General features: G+C 37.5%; 1 protein-coding gene across 16 annotated transcripts in view; it reads right to left on the reverse strand.

Moving 5' to 3' along the window:
* THOC2 (THO complex 2) overlaps positions 1-19,687 on the reverse strand; it is a 113,673-nt gene that overhangs the window by 10,404 nt on the left and 83,582 nt on the right. For 10 of the 16 annotated variants that reach the window (XM_019824243.2, XM_019824240.2, XM_023249254.2 and 7 more), the window contains 14 exons: positions 15,476-15,751; positions 14,301-14,442; positions 13,688-13,845; positions 12,644-12,772; positions 12,152-12,283; positions 11,876-12,060; positions 11,204-11,382; positions 10,834-10,936; positions 9,488-9,918; positions 9,222-9,280; positions 7,397-7,528; positions 2,408-2,545; positions 1,996-2,065; positions 1,756-1,913 (listed from right to left, as the gene is read on the reverse strand). In XM_019824243.2, the coding sequence (XP_019679802.1) occupies positions 1,756-1,913; positions 1,996-2,065; positions 2,408-2,545; positions 7,397-7,528; positions 9,222-9,280; positions 9,488-9,918; positions 10,834-10,936; positions 11,204-11,382; positions 11,876-12,060; positions 12,152-12,283; positions 12,644-12,772; positions 13,688-13,845; positions 14,301-14,442; positions 15,476-15,751 (2,292 nt within the window). The remainder of the gene's footprint in view (positions 1-1,755; positions 1,914-1,995; positions 2,066-2,407; positions 2,546-7,396; positions 7,529-9,221; positions 9,281-9,487; positions 9,919-10,833; positions 10,937-11,203; positions 11,383-11,875; positions 12,061-12,151; positions 12,284-12,643; positions 12,773-13,687; positions 13,846-14,300; positions 14,443-15,475; positions 15,752-19,687) is intronic. The other 6 variants (XM_011279461.4, XM_019824247.3, XM_011279459.4 and 3 more) reach the window with 4 other exon arrangements.

Below are 19,687 nucleotides of genomic sequence, written 5' to 3' on the forward strand. Positions count from 1 at the left end.
AAGACGCTCAATATCATTCGTCATTAAGAAAATGTGAAATCAAAACCATGATGAGATACCACTTCACACCCACTAGGATGGCTAGAATTTTTTAAAAAAACGTAATTAAAAATAAAAATTAAAAAAACAGAAAATAACAAGTCTTGGCAATGACGTAGAGAAACTGGCACCCTCGTACATTGCTGGCAGGAACATAAACTGTCCAGCCACTGTGGAAAATGGTTTGTCAGTTCCTCAAAACGTTAAACATGGCATTACCATAAAACCCAGAAATTCCACTCCTGGGTATACAGACAAGAGACCTGAAAACAGGTCTTCAGACAAACACTTCAGAGCAGCACACAAACATTCATAGCAGCACTATTCACAACAGCCAAAGGGAACAACAAAAAAGTCCATCGACTGACAAATGGATGAACAAATGTGGTATATTCGTACAGTGGAATATTATTTAGCCATAAAAAGAAATGAAGCACCGGTACATGCTACGCCATGGAAGAATCTCAAAAATATTGTGCTAAGTGAAACAGGTCAGACGCAAAAGGCCACATTATTATACAATTCCATTTATATGAAATATCCCAAACTGGTGAGCCCATAGAGAGAGAAAGCAGATTGGTAGTTGGCAGGTGCTAAAAGGAGAGGGAAACTGGGAATGACTGCTCAATGGGCATGGAGTTTCTCTTTGGAGTGATAAACACATTTTGGAACTGGCTACATTGATTGCATAATACCGTAAATATACTCAATACCATTGAATTGTACATTTTAAAATGATTATTTTTATGTTATGTGAATTTTACCTCAATTAAAAAAATACTTATTTAAAAGGAGAAGCCTCACTTTTAAAGCATATAGAGACTTTAAAACAATCACGTTATAATTTTCCAAAACTGCTTTTAAGAACTATGACTACAGGAGCGCCTGGGTGGCTCAGTCGGTTTAAGCATCTGACTTCGGCTCAGGTCAAGATCTCACAGTTTGTGAGTTTGAGCCCTCCATCAGGCTCTGTGCTGGCGGTGCAGAGCCTGCTTGGGATTCTCTCCCCCACCCCCACCCCGACCCTCCCCAGTTGCGCACACGTGCACGCTCTCTCTCAAAATAAGCAAACTTTAAAAAAATATTAAACAAAAGATAAAAAAGAACTATGACTATATATAGCATAATAATGCTTTCGAAACACTTTACACCTTAATAATGACTTGCCTACTTTATGGCAGATGCAGGAAATGTATTCTGAATATCATCCATGAGTATCTAAGAGAATGCACACTATACTTAGTTTGAAAATCAAATACGAGTTGCATACACATTAAGTCTATTAGGAGAAAATGTTACAAAAATGTTTAAAAATCACAATTAATAAAGACTTTATGAGAGTGTTACTCATCAGGGAGAATACATGTGACCGTATTTGAACCTCATGAATGTAAAGAAACTAAAATCACTGTTGGTGGAGTGGGGGGAAAGAAAACAAAAAGGAAAAGCTAAAAGTCAATGAACAGAAGTAGGTGGGAGTGGAATGAAGGAAAAGGAAACTTCACTGATAAACTAATTCTACTCTCCCAGTAATTTGTTTGGGACCGTACTGGCTCGAATTTGCCAGATAAACTGCCCTCCCCCAATACCTCCTCTTCCCACCCTCAAATAATTAACAAGAGATTATCAGATTACCAAAAAACTCCGTATGTGCTGATATTCAGAGAGTCAAACTTTTAAGAAAAAGCGTTCTGTCCCTTTGTTTTCCCAATTTACCTTTTTGCCACCGGAGGAGATTTTATCCATCTTTTCAGATTTAAACGAATCGCCGCCTTTTTCTTTGCCTGAAGATTTTGACTTATTTTTTTCCTTGTCTTTCTCATTTGGATAAGGAGACTCACATGGACTTTCACTTTTGTGTTTTGAAACCCCCACTAAAATTACAAAAGAGAATCATGAAAGCCTTTTCCAATTCAGTTTGATGATTGCTTCAAACGTATTAATAAATCTACCTACTTGTTCCATTTTCCTCTTTTCGCCTCTTGGCTAAGTCCGGTGGCACTTCACGGTCATTGTTTGAATGATCCTAGAACCAAGAAGTGTGAACTACATTGATCAAGAGGTTATGTTTTTGTTTTAAAATATTACTTTTACACAAGGGCACAGCTAACTAGCACCGGAGAGTATTGCCAATAGTGTCCCACACTTGGCAAAATGACATGAGAGACAGGCAGAGCTGGCAGGGATTATTAGGCTGAAGATCCGTATTACCGTAGAAGATTCAAACACACTTTCGGGTGAAAATATCAGTTTAAACACTAAATTAACAGTCTGCCAGGCAAGAAACTAGTACTTCAAAAAAGACAACAAACACACCACCATACAGGATATAACGGCTTTCCAAACTAGTTTTTAAAAAATTACAAACCCTTTTCCGTTCTTTCCTGTCCTTTTCATCTTTTTTCTCTCTTTCTCTGGATCTTTCCCTCGACTTGTCCAAATCTTTCTTGTCCATTTCTCTCTCCTTACTCTTGGACAGTGGTGGAGGAGTATGATTAAGGTAGAGCTGTTAAATTAAGGCAATATTACTAAAGATTATTAGTTTTCCAGTATCGGCATAACCTGCTTGACTGTTTACTTAATGAAAGACAACTGGTAGTTAGACCCAAAGTCAAAACTGGTCAGCTGTCTGGATTACAAGAGGTGAAACAAAAGAACATGGCACAAATTATGCAAAGACTTCAATTCATGGCCTTACAAAATTATTCATTTAAACTCAATCAGTTCATTCCTGCCTTAACTGAGACTCATTAGTAAATCTACAAGCGACAGTTCCTTTTATAGCTCTGTTGTGAAGATCTATAACCACTACCTCTACAGGAGTCCGTATGTGAAAGTGTCTGGGCTTTCTCTACTGTTAAGAAAAAAATACAAACCTCCACACAATCATGGAAATTTTAAACAGTTTTGCCATCCACTTAGGAGGCAACCGATGACAGCAAGCAAAAGTATAAAAACCTAGCCAGGACTTGACTAATAAGTCTTTTCTGCCTCTACATATACCATGTAAACACTACCCTAAATTATTTTTATAAATGTAAAGGCTGCATACTCCCTACTTCTTAAAGCACTCCAATTTCTACCAAATAATCACAACTGACTGGGAAATTTGTCTTACTGGTTCTAATGGCTCAGAAAACCATTTGGCCAGCTGAGGATGATAAAACAACTCCCAAGACTGAAAAACGATGAATTCTTTCTCTGCCAAAAAGGCCCACAGGCAATAAACAGCCAAAGATCAAAACTACACTACCTAAATAATTAAGAGATAATCTTAATAACTTATGCAAGTTGTAAATATGGAAATCTCGTATAATTCACTAGTATAACCTAGTGAATATGGAAATCTAGAAAACATTAAGGAAGTAATCAGATTCCTATCCTTACAGCATTTTTAACTGTGCTATAAGCTTATGTTCAATTTAAGACATTACAAGTCTTAGGCAGCAGTGTACAAAATATAACTCATTACAATAACTACGCAATCCTAGATATACCTTAGGAATGAAAAGAATAGTGAGTCAAAAGTCAAATAGTTTTACATGAGGAAATCTTTTGGTATTCAAAGGAATACATGAAAAAAAGACAACCATCCATTTGAAAATTAAAGAAACACTTATTTAACACCACCAAATATTTTCAATTCAGTTGGTCAGAAATACTGCCATAGGAATGCAGAAGTAGATTCTTTAAAATGTCAGTGTTTAAAAGTTGATGATCAACTGAAATAGACAAAATGTTTATTAATAACAAAGAGTAAGAGAATGAAAAACAGTCATAAAAGTGCTTGTCCGAAAGGTGCTCTTGCTGGGTTAATGCCCTAAGCAACACTTCAAGATTTTCTAATTGTGAGGTTTATTCATATCTTAAGTTAATATTACGTATGAAACTGATAAGACAAAAGAAATAATATATTCCTGCAATACTCAAAGATTTCTCTAAGGGAAGTATTCATTCTCCTGATAAAAGTAAAAAAAAATCGGGGGGTGGGGGGGGAGGGGAGTGTGATTACAAATAAGTACACACAAGCACACCCATGCACACACACACACCCCCTCCAAAGGAATAAAGTTTTTAATTGTGCCTAACTTGAATTCTGTATTGCAGGGAACTGAAAAACCAATACATTCTTAGTTTAGGAACATACCTAACCCTATTCCTTCTTCCTACCCTTCTAAGAATAGTTCTGATCACAATATTCTCTTTTCCACAATAACAGGCAGTCTCTCGTTGCCTGTGGAATAAAATGCATACTCCTTAGCTCAGGTATTTCCAAGCTCTTCGCAATCTTTGCACAATTATATCCTGCTATGGGCAAACTCAATACACTCTATGCTGTGGCTACCAGTGGCTCCCTAACTCCCTGTCCATCCCAGCAGTTCTCTTGACCACAATGGCTGCTCACTTTGATCTTAATCTCTTAAAATCCTACTAACCTTCACAGACAGCTCAAAAGCCATCAGCACTTCAATCATCCCTCAACTCTGCAATTCACTTGGTGGTGATCTCTTGATTATTCTGTATCAACGTTTTTTGTGACAAGTATTCCCTATTAATTTCATGTCACTTATTTTTGCCCATAACACAGTTTCCAGTATGGTAGGGGAGCTCATTAATGTGTCTTTTTCACTTTTACATACTTCCTAATGCCTTGTGCACACCAAGTACTCAATACTTGTTTGCCAAACAAAATTAATGATTTGTTAAATTGATCTGCAGATAGCGCTGTTGGACTGTGCTTTTGATTTGCTTTTATTCTTGACATTGGGATCAATGGGTCCAAAAAACAATAGGACTGATTTTCACAATCTGTTAACACTGCCACACTGACTTTATTAAGGCTACCGTATATAAAGATGGCCTCACTTCTAGGCTTCCATTTGATTATAAATCCTTGCTTTAAGATGAACAAAATTAAAACCTGAATTCTGTTTTGAGGATGGTTACTGCTGCCCTCCTAAATTATAGAGAAGCTTGGGTAAAGGAGGATGCTGCTTTTCACACTTTCTTCATCAAATACAGCTGCTAGGATTGCTAGGTGAAAACACAAGTGACCAAACTGGAAGTATGCCAATTGGAAATTGGGGGTGGAAGGTAGACAGACAGAAAAGATTTGGATATTAAGCTAGATTTTTCTCCCTTTAATCCACCTGAAAAGTCAAATCCATGTATTACTTTTACCATGGATTAGAAAGCAAAAATAGAAAGTAACTTAAAAAAAAAAAAAAAAAAAAGAGGATCCCAGGGACAAAGCATAACTAAAAAATTAAACTAACACACAGAAACAATTTTATATGTACGGGTGACAACACGAAAGAAAGAGACACACATCGCTCAAATCCTTGAAAAAGGAAAAGCTACCCAGAAACGGTGAGTTTATATAGATGGTCAATTTTAGAGATCAAAGTCCAGTAAAGTTGTTTTTCTAAGACATTCATATGCTACTGTACCTTCCTAGACATATAAGAAAAATGCAACATCAACTACTGTGCAGACCAGTTAACCTTTGAATGCTTTACCAAAGTCCAAAAGCATAAGAGTTCATTTCAAATATTTATTGAACACCTAATGACATCACCAAGTTACCATACCAAACACTAAGGATCTGAAAAGTGGTATGAGTCACCTGATTTTTATAAGTGCATTCAGATGCCATTTTCAAAAATTTTTGGTTGAATGTGGAATAACTCTACTGAATTTTAAATACCCAGAAAATCACTATCTTTTTCTGAAGGGGGATAGGGAGATTGACTTGTAGTAGTATAATTTTAAAAACAAGGCAAACACATTAACAGAATTAGGAACTCCTTTCAACTACTGTTGAAACGGGTGCTAAGAATCAAGGGACCATACATTTTTTTGTGTGTGTGCCATTTTTTTCATTGTAGTAGGAATACTTGAAGATCATCTTAATTTTAGTCCAAGTTTTGGTATGACTAACAAGTTACACGCCACTGGGAAAGGATAAAGAACTTTTTTAGTCTCTTATTTGTCAAAAAGACACTACCCTCCTGTTCTATCTACCTCACAGCACTGTTATGAACATGAAATGAGATAACATGTTTATCTCACATGTTTTATTTTCAAAAGGCTTCTGCAAATGTAAGGAACCATCATTTTCATCGTTGATTAGAAAATCCAGTTAACTATCACAGCAGGTTTCAAACTGCTTTAAAGTATGTTTCAGGAAATAAATACTCACAAGGTAACACTGTTAACCAATGAATTTAAAATAGCCGACACCAAGCCACTGATGGTTAAGACTGATATACACAACCCCAAACTGGTTATGAAAACCAACTATATTGCAATACAATTTAGCCAATAAAAAGTTTTACCTTAAAAGCAAGCATTCACAGTACAGCTAATACTCTTTTGATTGATACAGTATACTCTAAAAACAATGCTACAGTTTCAGCACAAAGGCACACTGGCTAACCTGAACTATTAAAAAATGTGTGCTTATTTGCCCAATATCCACAGACATTTCATTATAAAGGTATATATCTAAAAGCAGTTAGTAATGTCAACTGGCTTTGTTTCAAAATTTCGTTTTGTGTTGGCCCACCAGTAAGAAATAATACTTAGCAGGTATTAAGAGGAGGCAAAGTGGAAAATCAAAGTGAAAGAGGGTACAAATATTATAATAAGTAGACAAAATAACATGAACAATGGACAATTCAACTACAATAATGAAATGAACTCTGCAGTAAGATACACAAACTACACATTATTTTTAGTAGAAAAATACTCAAGAAAGTAGAGTAATAGGCAAGAATTAATACTGACATGTAATTACACGCAACCATCAAGTTGAGTATTCCCCCTCCAAGAGAATGATTAGTTTACATTAACCATATTTCTTGATATTACGCTACAACTACCAAAAGGGTAGCTCGGCAGAGGCAATATAGAATTTTATGGATTGGAATGGGCTCGGTTTTTAGAACAGTTACATGAATGCATCAAATTTCTCTTCTGGTCTTTTGGGTTGTCCTAAAACGTCAGAAAACAACCTGACAGATTTGTTTTGAGAAATTAAGTAAGCCTACTCCCCAAAACAAACCAACAACCCCTTCCCCAAACCTTAAACGTATTTCCAGATCTTGAAACATAAAAGAATGCATAACACAGCAAGCAGAGAGATATTATGGAAGTGTTGCCACATTACGCGCATTTGGTAACAATCTCATTAAAAAGGACCGTTGTCATCCATTGTTTCAGTTTGTGGTAGTTATTTTTAAAGCTTATTCTACTAGCTTACTGAATTTACTAGAGCGAAGGTATCTACTAAATAAATGAAGTAAAGAATTTTTTTTTGTTTTACTTAGGCATGATGATTTTAAAAGACTCAAACCTTTGCTGAAGACTCCTTGAGTTCGATGAGACTGTCCTGTAGAAAATGAATGGAGATGACAGGTGAGCTGGCATAGTTCTCAGAACCCAGAGGAACTTTGGGAAGTATGGCTGTAACCTGGAAATAAACCAGCTACTTCTTGTGAGGATAAATCTCATGATGTCAATTATAATATGAATATCAACAATAAAAAACAAAAGCAAAACCATGTAATGGAACTGTAATGTTAAAAAAATAACTAAATTATATGTACTCAATGTAATAACAAATAAAAATCTTTATCTGCTCATAATTTAAAAATAAATGTCAATGCCACATTTTTCATAACACTGTACTTAAGTTATAGGTAATGTTAAGTTAAGAGGCTTAAGAAAACAAAACATTTTTTTTCCCTCCATAGAAAGTCTAAACTAGTGGAGGTCACTGTGGAAGAACGTTAGCTTACGTTTTCATAGTTTTTCTTTACTTGGGAGGTTTCAAATTTTACTTTACTTATGACTCTACTATAAATACACGCATTTTTAAACCTAGCCCAAAAAACTCAGTGGCATTATATTAACAAGAAAACAACATGTATTGTCTAAAAGAGTAATCACTTTTTTGCAAAGTGCCTCTGGTGGTGAATCTCATGCCTCCCACAAAAAAAGCACTTAAGAAAAAAGAGAAAGAGAAAGAAAGAAGGAAAGAAAGAAAGAAAAGGAAAGAATAAAAGCAAGGAGAAAAGAAAAGGAAAGAATAAAAGAAAGGAGAAAAGAAAAGGAGGAAAGAAAGAAGGAAAGAAGGAAAGACAGAATGACAGAAAGACAGAAAGAAAGACAGAAAGAAAGACAGAAAGAAAGACAGAAAGAAAGACAGAAAGACAGACAGACAGACAGACAGACAGAAAGAAAGAAAGAAAGAAAGAAAGAAAGAAAGAAAGAAAGAAAGAAGGAAAGAAAGAAAGAAAGAAAAAGAAATCAATTACGGTATTCCACCACAGTGCTCTTGATGAAGAATTAGTTAACTTACAGTTTTAAAAGTTCAACGTACTGCAAATTCAAAGATTCCATGAAATTAGATGACTTTAGAATTAAAATTAAATATGGAGCAAGGAATGGCTACCCTGAGTCTTCAAGAAGGCTACACCCACGATTTTGTGCTGCAGTTGAATGCCTGGGGTTTCTCTTTGCTGGGTGGTAGGATTGGATGCCACATCTGCTTTTATCGTAACGCAAGGTTCAACTTGTTGGGAACCCAATGGGTATAAACAAACCTCCAAGGGAAGATACAACAGAAGCTGCATGCTCACTGAATATACACAACTACAGGAGAACTGATCACCAAGGAGACTTTAAAATGGAACTCCTTTCAAGACTCCTTCTTAGAAGGCACACATCGGTATGATGCTCATCAAGAAGCTTGATGAATTCAGAGGTATCTTGTTTATCCTGTATCATCCAGGAAGTCTTCACTGCTATATATTCTTCAATATTTATGCTGAAAAATAGGCTTCATTCTGCCGAAAAGATTCATTTGCTTGTAGCTACCATTGCGCTCCAAAAATGACTGCTTAAAGCAGTGAGGCACTTCTGGGTAAAATTTCTCTTGCACTTTGAAACACTACAAAATTAGTGCTAGGTCCTTGAAGTTTTAATATTTTTATAATAAAAATACTCAATAGGAAAAAATATCAGTCCACCAATATGTAAAAAATTCATTTTCTAATGCAATATAAAACCTCCAGTGGCTCCAGTGAATACTTGGCACAAGACTTGAAGGAAGTCAGGACACGTATTCCAACCAGGTGAGCCTAACATGGACGCTGCCTTCCTCAGGCTATACTAACCTTTACTGTTGAGGAATGCGATGGAGAAGGGTGGGTATCAATTTTGCGGCGTTTTTGTTCTGTTAGCACAAAAAGAAAAATGGTCACAGTAAGATTTCTACTTTTTTTCCAACCACTTAAGAAAAATCACCAACTTTTAAGGTCATCAAGTATTAGTTCCCCCGAGTAAAGTCCCTAGATAACTTGCCAGAACAAGAAAACAAGAACCAACTATTACACATTAACAAGAACCAAAAGTAAACAAATATAAACAAAGGCAAACTTGCCCCTTTCAGGCTCTGCAACATCTGATCGGGGAACAGGTGACTTCAAGGACCCAGAAACTGGTGTTTTTTCTCCTCCTTTAGCATTTTCCTTTGATTTCATTTCCTTTGCTATATCTCTTTCTCTGGATGGCTCCTTCTCTCTTTCCTTTTCTTGAGTCGATTTTGATTCTATGCTGGGGACAGTGGTTTTGAATTTCTCATCTTTAGCTTTTTCTTCCTTCTTGAATTTTTCTTTCTCTTTGTCAGACTTAGGTGTTCTTTCCTTCGTCTCTCTTGCTTTTTCATCTTTATTTGGCCGCTCTTCCTTCGGTTTTTCTTTACCATCTTTACCAAGTACCCTGGCCTCTGGAGTAGTAGCTGGAGTCTTTTCTTTTTTCTCTTTTTCTTTCTCTTTCCCTTTTTCTTTGTCATTTTCTTTAACAGCTTTGCTGCTTAAGAATAAAAACATGAGATTTTAAGATAGTCAAGAAACACACTCCATGTTATATAAATCATGAAGGGTTTCCTATGGACTTCAAAAATAACAGAACTAAGAGTAGCCCTTTGAAAACTAAACGACTTTAAGTCAAATAAAAACGAAGTACTTCTTTATCCAATAAACAATAAATGACCAAATTCATGAACAGCATATTAAAAAGAATGATTAAACTGATGGCAGGCCCTTTTCTGTATATGTTCATAACCTCTGAGGATTACAAGGTTAGCCAAAACTTATCCCACAAACCAACCAAGGGTGCTACTATCAGGAACTGGATTACTTGGCTGGATGGATCCCTGGTCTAAATCAGTGTAGGCTTCTTTTATGTTAATTATCCTTACCCAGAATGCCCATAGCAAGTACTCAATCCTAAAAGGTTTTTCTTTTAATTTTTTTTAATGTTTATTTATTGGGGGGGGGGGGAGGGTGGGGAGGGAGAGAGCACAAGTGGGGGAAAGGCAGAGCGAGAGAGACACAGAATCCAAAGCAGGCTCCAGGCTCTGAGCTGTCAGCACAGAGCCTGATGCAGGGCTCAAACTCACGAACTACGAGATCATGACCTGAGCTGAAGTCAGACTCTTAACAGACTGAGCCACCCAGGCATCCCAACACTAAAATGTTTTTTTTTTTAACTTCACTACCTACCTTCACCTGCGTAACTCAGCAGAGGAAACAATGTCAGTCTTGGCATTATAGAAAACATATGGAGAATGGTTACGCACATCATTAAATTAGGGGTACTCAAAAAATTCAAAAGTCCAACATAAATGACTTTCATAGTATTCAACTACCACCCTCTTTCATTCATGGCTAATGAGATTAATCATGTAAGAATTCAGAACTGTGACATACAGCACAGCATTCCTACCTGTTAGAGCCACTGTTTCCATTGCTTGAATTCCCTTTTGGTGTGGCACTAGAAGCTTTATTAACAGCTTTCACACCACACTGAGATCTCTCCCTTGATTTATCTGAAAAAAAGGTAAGGTTTTATTTGACAAGTCCCTAATTGTAAATAAAGTACAATTTCACAGCAAAATGATTAGAGATGAATTCTAATTCATTCTTTCTAAAGAAACAAAGGGCTAATTACTTCTTGATAGTCTTGATAGTTACATACTCCTACCTAGGGAATAAAAAATAATACTAAGCCAGCATTTTACTTGTCACGTGATATAAAACACCTTAGTTTGTTCAAACGAAATGTATCACTTATAAACTTCTACAAATAAGCATACCAGTCTCCTCAGTACTGCTTTCGTCCGATTTGGATGCACTTCCTATCGATGAAGAAGAAGGCCCACCACCAGGCCCATTTTGTACACTGGCAACTGCATTCCTCGGAGGGGGGTCTTTGTGATGAAACTCATTTTCAGGTATCATGTATGACTTTCTACTTTTCAACTGCCCAGAGTAGCTGAAAGTCGCACAAAGTGTTTAAATATACAAATACAAATCAAAAAGTACAAACATGGAGTTTAAAAGAATAAAATTAGCAAATGATTCACCCTACTTGGTGCCAGAGAATAAAAAATATTAATTTTCAGTAAGTTCCTGAAGGTCTTTAGAGAGAGCCCCAGATGCTTTCTTAAAAATAAAAATGTAAACTGATCCTCAAACTGTCTTTTTTTCACTATTGAAGATCCAAATATCAACTGATGATAAAATTACATTTCCTCCAAACCAAGACATACTATATATGACTTTTGAAATTATCATCCAGTATAGACCGGAAGCTGATAATCAGAAGTGACAACTCTCACCAGCCTGTGGGAACATGATCGCATAATCTCCCATAATCTCCTGAAGTAAGGCAGAAGATAAACTTCAACACTGTAAAACATTTTAAAGTCTTCAGAATCCTTCTGTCATCTAGTCTCATAAATCACATTAAAGTATAATTGTGTTACCCCATAGCCAATGCATATAGATCTGGCCTCTTCTCTTTTTCTTCTTGGCAGATTTTATGCACTCTTCTTTCCAAAGCCTGACCCAGATTCAAAACTTTTGGGTACCAAGGAAGTATTTTTGTTAGCACAATCAAAATATTCCTGATGTGAGTATATTCGCCTGTTTCAAGGCAATGTACCGATGCCTACAACAAACATTTTAAGACCTATTATTATAAAAATATTAAGTATAAAGAGAAAAAAACCACCTTCAAGAAACACAATTTTTTTTTTTACCTTGGTTAGTTTGTAATGCCATTTATGCACAACATGTCGAAAGTTTTCATAGTCTAATTGATCAGCTTTATTTCCACCATCAAATCCAGTTGCTCGTAATATAGTAAGGAATCCTGGATAATTTCCACATTCCTTAAAAAAAAAAAAAAAAAAAAAAAAAAAAAAAAAAAGGCTGTTAGAAAAATTCTGCCCCCAAAATAGCAGGAACTGAAAACTTAAGAGGACTAGTTTAATGATTCCATGCAAAAACAAGATCTGAATGATAGGTAGTTTTCACAGAAATGTTAAGCTTATTTGATAGTATTAACTTGGCGTGTCAGTTCGAGATATGGCTTTTTTAAACAGCACTTTTTAATAATGAATGAATTATGCTTAAATTTTAAAAACTGTTTTACAACTCAATCTTAAACTCAAAAAACTGAACAACCTAAAGATTACTGCGAGTGGTTGTTATACACACGGGTAAAATGTTAGGGTGTTTATTAGCCATACCTTTTCATATGTGGCGCGATCACTGTGCCACCTGGTCACAGTCTCTAACATGCAGCAAAGAAATCGCCCATATCGACTAGCTTCATTTTCAGTACAGCTTGCAACTGTGTAAATTATATCAGAGAAAACCTACAGGAAAAATGTTTGAAAAATAAAAACAAATCAATGTCAAAATTAGTCCAAAATGTTAAACGGTTGTGTTACAGCAAATCATAATAAACTAAACAGGTTAGTTTATATATCTTCCCCTTTTATATTCACAATTCCAGAAACCTTTAAAGATTTTGGCTTTTGTGAGGAAATGGCACATTCATAAAGCAAGAGCAACAACAAACTTTTATTTTAATAAGCTGATGTACAATGACAGAGGATAAAACTGTAATTATTATTACAACATAACTTCTTCAACAAAGACTTAGCCATAGATATTACTGGGGTTAAGGGGACAGTAAGCAGAGGCGAGGTTCATAGAAACAAGAAAAAGGCAGCTGACATGCTGTGACATAGGTTACATTTTTAAACCATAAATGCAGTAATTTATTAAGAAAAAAGCCAGATGCAAAATTACATAAATGTGACCATACTGAAAAGCATCCCTGCTTTTATGTGTGTGCAAAGGTGTAAGCCGTTTTGTTGTTTTTTGAGGGGGTGAAGGTTAAGAATGAAGAAGAGAGTTCTACCTATTATTGACAAACATATAAACCCATATTATGAGTTAATAGATTAACTAGGGGTGCTTATTACGTGTCAGGCACTATTCAAAGAGCTTGTGTGTAGTGACTCATTTAATCCTCACAATAATGTTCTGAAGCAAGTACTATTACCCCATTTTACAGTAAGAAAACTGAGGCACAGAGAGGTTAAAAAAAACTTGCCAAAGATCATATAGCTAGAAAGTAGCAGAGCTAGGATTCAAGTTCAGGCACTTGGCTCTTGAGTTCATGCTTTTAACCACACACACAATAAATACCTCTATAGCTTATCATGTTTAGCTATCTTTGTGTGAGACTTTTTTTTTTAAAGGTTGCAATAAAAGGAACTTACTCGATCATAGCAAAGAAGTGTGGAAAAATTTGGAGTTTTCTGTTGATGTACCAATTCAACAAAACGAGCACAGTAAACAGCATCAATTGCTGAAAAAATACATCGAGGAAATATACACAGCTGTAGAAATTTTGTGATGGTCTCATTTTTGGTAGATTCTAAAAATAAGGGAAGAATATATTAAGTGGTAAACTTCTTCCTCAAGTGCCTCAAGGCCACTAAACATGACAACATATTAATTTTAGTGTAGAGAATGCTATAAAAAACCACAAACTCTATAGTTTGTAACCAAAAGGTCATGCCTGGGATAAGACTTTCATTTTCACTCTGTGGACATTTTTCTATCTATAATTTCTCCAGAAATATGATTTCATCCAGAAAGGTTGAAAGATAAGCTGCCAATATTGTAGTTTATAATTACTTTCACCAGTAAACTAAATCAGTTCCTTCAGCGAACATGTGAGGTCGACTCTGCATTAATGAATCACCCAAGAACGGGATAGTGAACACTGAGTTGAAATACAAACATAATACACTTCAACACCTCTGAAGTCACAGAGGTTTGCTCTTGTAGTTTAGCAGGAGCAGGAATTTAACAAGTCCAACCACTCACTTGCTAAAAGCCAGTTGTCCTTCTCCAGTTTCAGTCTCTGTAGAACTCGCTGTACATGTTCCATCTGTTTCTTTTCTTCTTCAAGAAGCTTGTCCTGAAGGGCAGTACAACGCTCCTTCTCCTTTTTCTTTTTATTTGGAGGCTACAATGTAGAAGTTAGATACTTTTCTAACTAGAGGAACATTACCTCCCTCTCTTTGAATTAAAAAATTCAAAAAGAGATAAATGCTGACACTTCATATTCATTACTTCACAGGGGTATCGAGGAGTCCACCTGAGTGTGCTTTCACCACCATTCACCACCATTCACCAAATCCAAACTCTCGTCTTCCCATCAAAACAGGCTACCTTTCCAGCACTGGTACTTTTAGTCTGCGGCATGGAGTCATCTTTGACTCTTCCTTCTTCACTCCAGCATCCCAAATGCTTATAAAGTCTCATGCATTCCCACTACCTCAGTACTTCACAATGAATTGCCCAAAATGCCACCTACCTGGTCTCCAGCCTAACACCAGCCCCTTCCCCCTAACAAATGCATCCTTCATACCACTGTCAAGAGTGCTTTTTCTAAAGTACCATTTTTACCATTATCACTTCCCTGCTGAGGAATCTAATACAGCCCTCCTTTTTATTAGTCTTCTTTCCTAACTTCCACTGCTCTACATAATCTGGCCCCATCCTAACCATTCAAATTGATCACTAAGCCCATTCACTAGAATAAAAGTGGTCTCTTTAAACCTTAAATTACTTCACACCTTTGCTGGAGCTCTCAAGTGGCCAATCTGCCTCCCTATTTCCAAACCTAATCCATCTTCAAAGCCTACCCAGCTTAAGACTCACCTCTTTCACAAAGCCTTCTGCTAAAGAGTTCTCCTTTTGGGAACTCCTACTGCTCTTGTAATTGGGAGTCACACAGATCATTTTAAGTTGCTAACATAGTCTTCGGTTAAAAAAAAAAAAAAGCAAACTCATAATACCTTTTGTGTGATCATAACCTCCATGTATTCACCAAGCCCCTGCCCCTTCCCACTGAGAGGTCACCACTAACTCACTTAGAAAATATTATATAGCAGTAAGATCGTAGCTTTAAGGAACTTGAGTTAATACAAAGTATGGGTAATGTTGAATTAATACCATGAAATTATTGTACCTGAGCTACTAGAACAAAAACCTACCATTTCCTGATTGTCATCAATTGCTTTCATCTGAACTTTAAGTTTATTGACTTCCCGTTCATAGCTGGTGTGTGGAACTGCAAGGTCATACATTGTCAATGACCAGAATGTGGCATAGAATTGAGGGCTGATGTCATCCCAGACTTTGGAAACATGTAAGGAGACCACTGCTTCATGGACAGGAGCCATCACCATTTCACACGATGTAATGTACTTGTGAACTTTATGTTGCTGTTTACTTCCTTTTTCTGATTTTTTAAGTTCATCATACTTTGACTGGAGATAAAATGTAAAAACAAACACAACACAATTTATAGCATTGACTTTCAAGTATAAAAACCTATGTTCCCTTCTCAAGAATCAGAAGATGACCAGTCAAAACATTCTGATTTCTTACCAACATTTATTTTAAGATAAATCATCCCTGGAAGCTGTTCCAATCTTGTGTGCTCACTAGGAGCTTTTCAGCAGATTCTTATTAAACCTGACCTGTTAAGTAAATAGCGTATGTGTGCCCACTCCACCATCCATGATCACCCACCCTACTCTCTCTTACTACTATATCAAAGACTGAACATGTAGGTTTTCCATTCCTGCTTTTAAGATCTTCAAGGGAACCAAGTAAATGGTCTTAACACCAGTAAAGAGGCAGAATGGAACTAGTAATAGCTAACCGGCACAGAATGTTTTATCACTACACATAGCCCCTACTGGCCGTTACAATTTGTCAATTAAGAATCTCGATCAACATTAAGAAAGGGTATGAGAAAGTTACTATAAGACTGCCAAGTAGGGTGCCTAAGTGTTCAGGTTTGGCAGTGAACGAGGGGATTCCCAGGATGCAAGAGTACCGTGCCAAAACTGGCAGTCCCAAGCAAACCAGGACGAGCTGGTCGCCCTGCTGGTAAGCTAAATAAGACTTTCTATGAAGGGATATGGTAGATTAGAGTTTAAAGCATGTGGGAACTGGCTCTGCAGCTTTTTTTAGGCCTGACTGGTTTATCCTAATTTTGGAGGAGGGTCAGAGGAAGGCCATACTCTTAACGGTAGGAGGAAAAGAAGCTGTTAGTACAACGGGAGGAACTACATATCAGTTCATAGGGTATAATACCAAAGGTCAAAAAAATAAGAAGAAGAAGAAGAAGAAGAATACAAAGTGTTGTTGCTACTGTCTCCTATCCTTCGGTCTCTTTAGGATGAAAATTTTGTGGGGATGAGGCATCATCCCTGAAGATGAACCTAACAGGAGATCTAAAACTCACTTCTTCTTTATGTTAAATAAAGAAGCATTTAAATCATCACAGTTTGTGCTGAACAGGGAACCCAGAACCAGAAGGTCAGACATCAAAGGCTCCACTTCCAGGGCTGGACTGTGGATGCTAAGAGGCTCGGCTCCTTACAGTCCCGCTGTCTTCCCTCCGGAGTGCCTCTCTACCCCAGGCTAACCGGACGGAAGACATACCAAGTACTGGGTTCCAGAGGGTAACTTAAGCAGCATCTTACAATTATGAGAATTACAATCAGAGAATCTTATAATTATTCTATAGGTGGAAGATTTACCTCCTGTTACCCCATTTTAGAGAACTACACAGGTGACAAAATTACAAAGAATATTACTTTTGAGAGAGAAGTCCCAATTACATCACAGACCCGAGAGAATAGCCAGGATAAGGAAGGGTCTTTCACCTCTGAGGCCAGGTCCTGTTGATGGTAACTAATATGAACCTATGTGAGGCGGAATGACATCTGCTGAGGTTCTAACAAAACGTAGGACAATCAGTGTTAAAACTATCTGTACAAGATAGCTTGGCTACCTGATTTGGGCAAGATCTAGAACATGAACTGGGGGAAAGCCTTTCTTTCATAACTGTGTTGCAAGGTGGGTCTCAACAATTAAAACTGAAAATTAAGTTATAGGCATGAGGGGGCAATGATGTGGTATGACAGCCCCCATCTCCCCAGTCGTCTGGTTCCGAATATCACTACTATTGCTAGGCACCCACCTAGTCCCTATCTAGTTAAAAAGAAAAAAAAAAAAAAGGCTTGATGAGAAAAGACAGCTGTACTTCATATTTAACTAGGATGAAGATTTCCTCATCTGAAGTCAGTATAACTCCCTCTTCAAGCTTACACCTTCAGTCAAATAAAGAGGCATAACAGCTCTACATCTCAAGTCACTTGGGGCACTAAATCCATGACTAGAACTGATATCCACAGTTATTGCTATACTTCTAACGACTGTTCAAAAAGCTCCTGTTGGCCCAGTAACCTGAACAGTGTTTGGTCGGCTAAATCACTCCCGTGAGGGCCCGATGGTAGTCCATTTACGGAAGGGACCCGGCAGTCCCCCAACATTCACACCCTCTCCTCGAAGTTTCTTCAAGAGAGGTCCTCACCCAAGAAGCAAAAGCAAGGCTCCTCTAGGGAAATCTGGATGTCCATCTAGCGCAACCAAGGTTTCCAAAGAACTCCCTTTCCAATGTGGTCTGTCAGTAACAGACTTATCCCTGACTTGTCTGTATAGTCACCTCTATGTGGCCCTTTGTTTTCTTCTGCAACCCTGACGGGGAAATGACATTTCTCAGTTTAGAATTTGTATCTCTTAAATGACAAAGACCTAATATTTTACACAGGCTACAGAAGAGGTAGCTATTGGTAGGAATGACCTGCTCCATTTTCTGACCTGGAAAAGTTCAGCCAACCTCAGGCAACCAGGTGTTCCTGTTTGCTAGGGTTCAATATCGCTGATTAGTGTGTTCACTTCTCAGTATAGCACAGGGCAGGTCAGAATTCCTGAGATGAAGCAATTCTCCCACCTCAGTCCTTCAAGAAATCAGGTCCCCTGGTGCATAGCTGAGACTGACCTACTGAGGGATGGGGCGACAACACAAGACACAACTATGCAAAAAGAGCATACAATTTCCTGGATTGAGAGATTCTAAAGGGAAAAAAGAGGCCTAATCCTACCCCTTGTCCCCCTTTCCCTTCAGAGAAGATAGCAGAAATAGCAACAGTATTGTTGCATAATGCTGAAAGTGATAATTAAATCAATTAACAGTTGTTAGAGGGAAGTGTGACACTGCACCAGTTGATATGTAAACACTAACAGCTGATGGTTGATTAAATGATCAATTAGACCCCAAATTTCTCAGCGTCTTTTCTCCACACCTATACTACACAATTCTGTGTTTCTACCGGAAACAAAGAAGGATCCTAGTTTAAAAGAAAGGACAGAGATCTTCCCCAAAATCTGGAGTGAAAAGCCTTACCCAGTACAGACAACAACAAATAAACAGAAGGGCCAGAATTCAAGCCTACGCAAAGATGAAGAATACACTGGGGCTCCAGTCAGAGTGGAGAAGTACCAAGGTTTCCAAACAGAGGGCTGACCATGGTCCGAAGGGAAAGGAAAAGCCCATTCCCCTTCCAGGTCACTGCTTTGCAGGCAAGAGTCCAGGTGGCAGAGAGAGAAAAGGAGGGAGGGCAGTGTCCTCTTCCCCCAACATCCTTACAGTCGCTAGTGGGATACTCTGCTTGGGAAGGCTCTGGCTTGCTTTTGTTGTTTTTTCTTTTTAGGCGTCTCATTTAGGGGGGAGAGAAAGAAAACAAGAACCATGAATGTCCCTTTCTGAGAAGTTACACAACACAGACTACAAGAGTTTTTAGAGTGTTTGGGGTGGTTAAGTCTTTCTGTTAGTGTCTTTATTTCTCTCAAGGCACTACGAACAGCAAGTCAACTATCTGACGGGGATATTGTCAACTGAAGAAATAGTACCCTCTGTATTCCGTGGGAGTATTCCGCAGAATGACATTACCATATCTTCCTGCATCAGAATCAACCAGTGCTTATTAAAAAACAAAAACAAAACAAATTCCCAGGTACTATGCAAGTCACTAAATTAGAATCTGGGGACACAGGACGAGTTTCTAGGATGCTTCATTGGTGACGCTCATCTAATGTTTGAGCACTATAGTTAGCTCTAAAGGGCCCATACGACATCAACCTGGACAACTGGGGGTACAGTAACAGTAAAATTATAGCACCAGTGAGACTTACATTTAGAGGGAGCATTGTCATCGTACACCTCTCAGAGATGAACGTTAACAAAAGAATAACTCTCCAAGGGGCACCCGAGTGGCTCAGTTGGGTTGAGCATCTGACTCTTGGATTTGGCTCAGGTCATAATCTCATGGTTTATAGGATCGAGCCCA

Source organism: Felis catus, chromosome X, assembly GCF_018350175.1.
Source record: "Felis catus isolate Fca126 chromosome X, F.catus_Fca126_mat1.0, whole genome shotgun sequence".
In the NCBI taxonomy this organism is placed as follows: Eukaryota; Metazoa; Chordata; class Mammalia; order Carnivora; family Felidae; genus Felis; species Felis catus.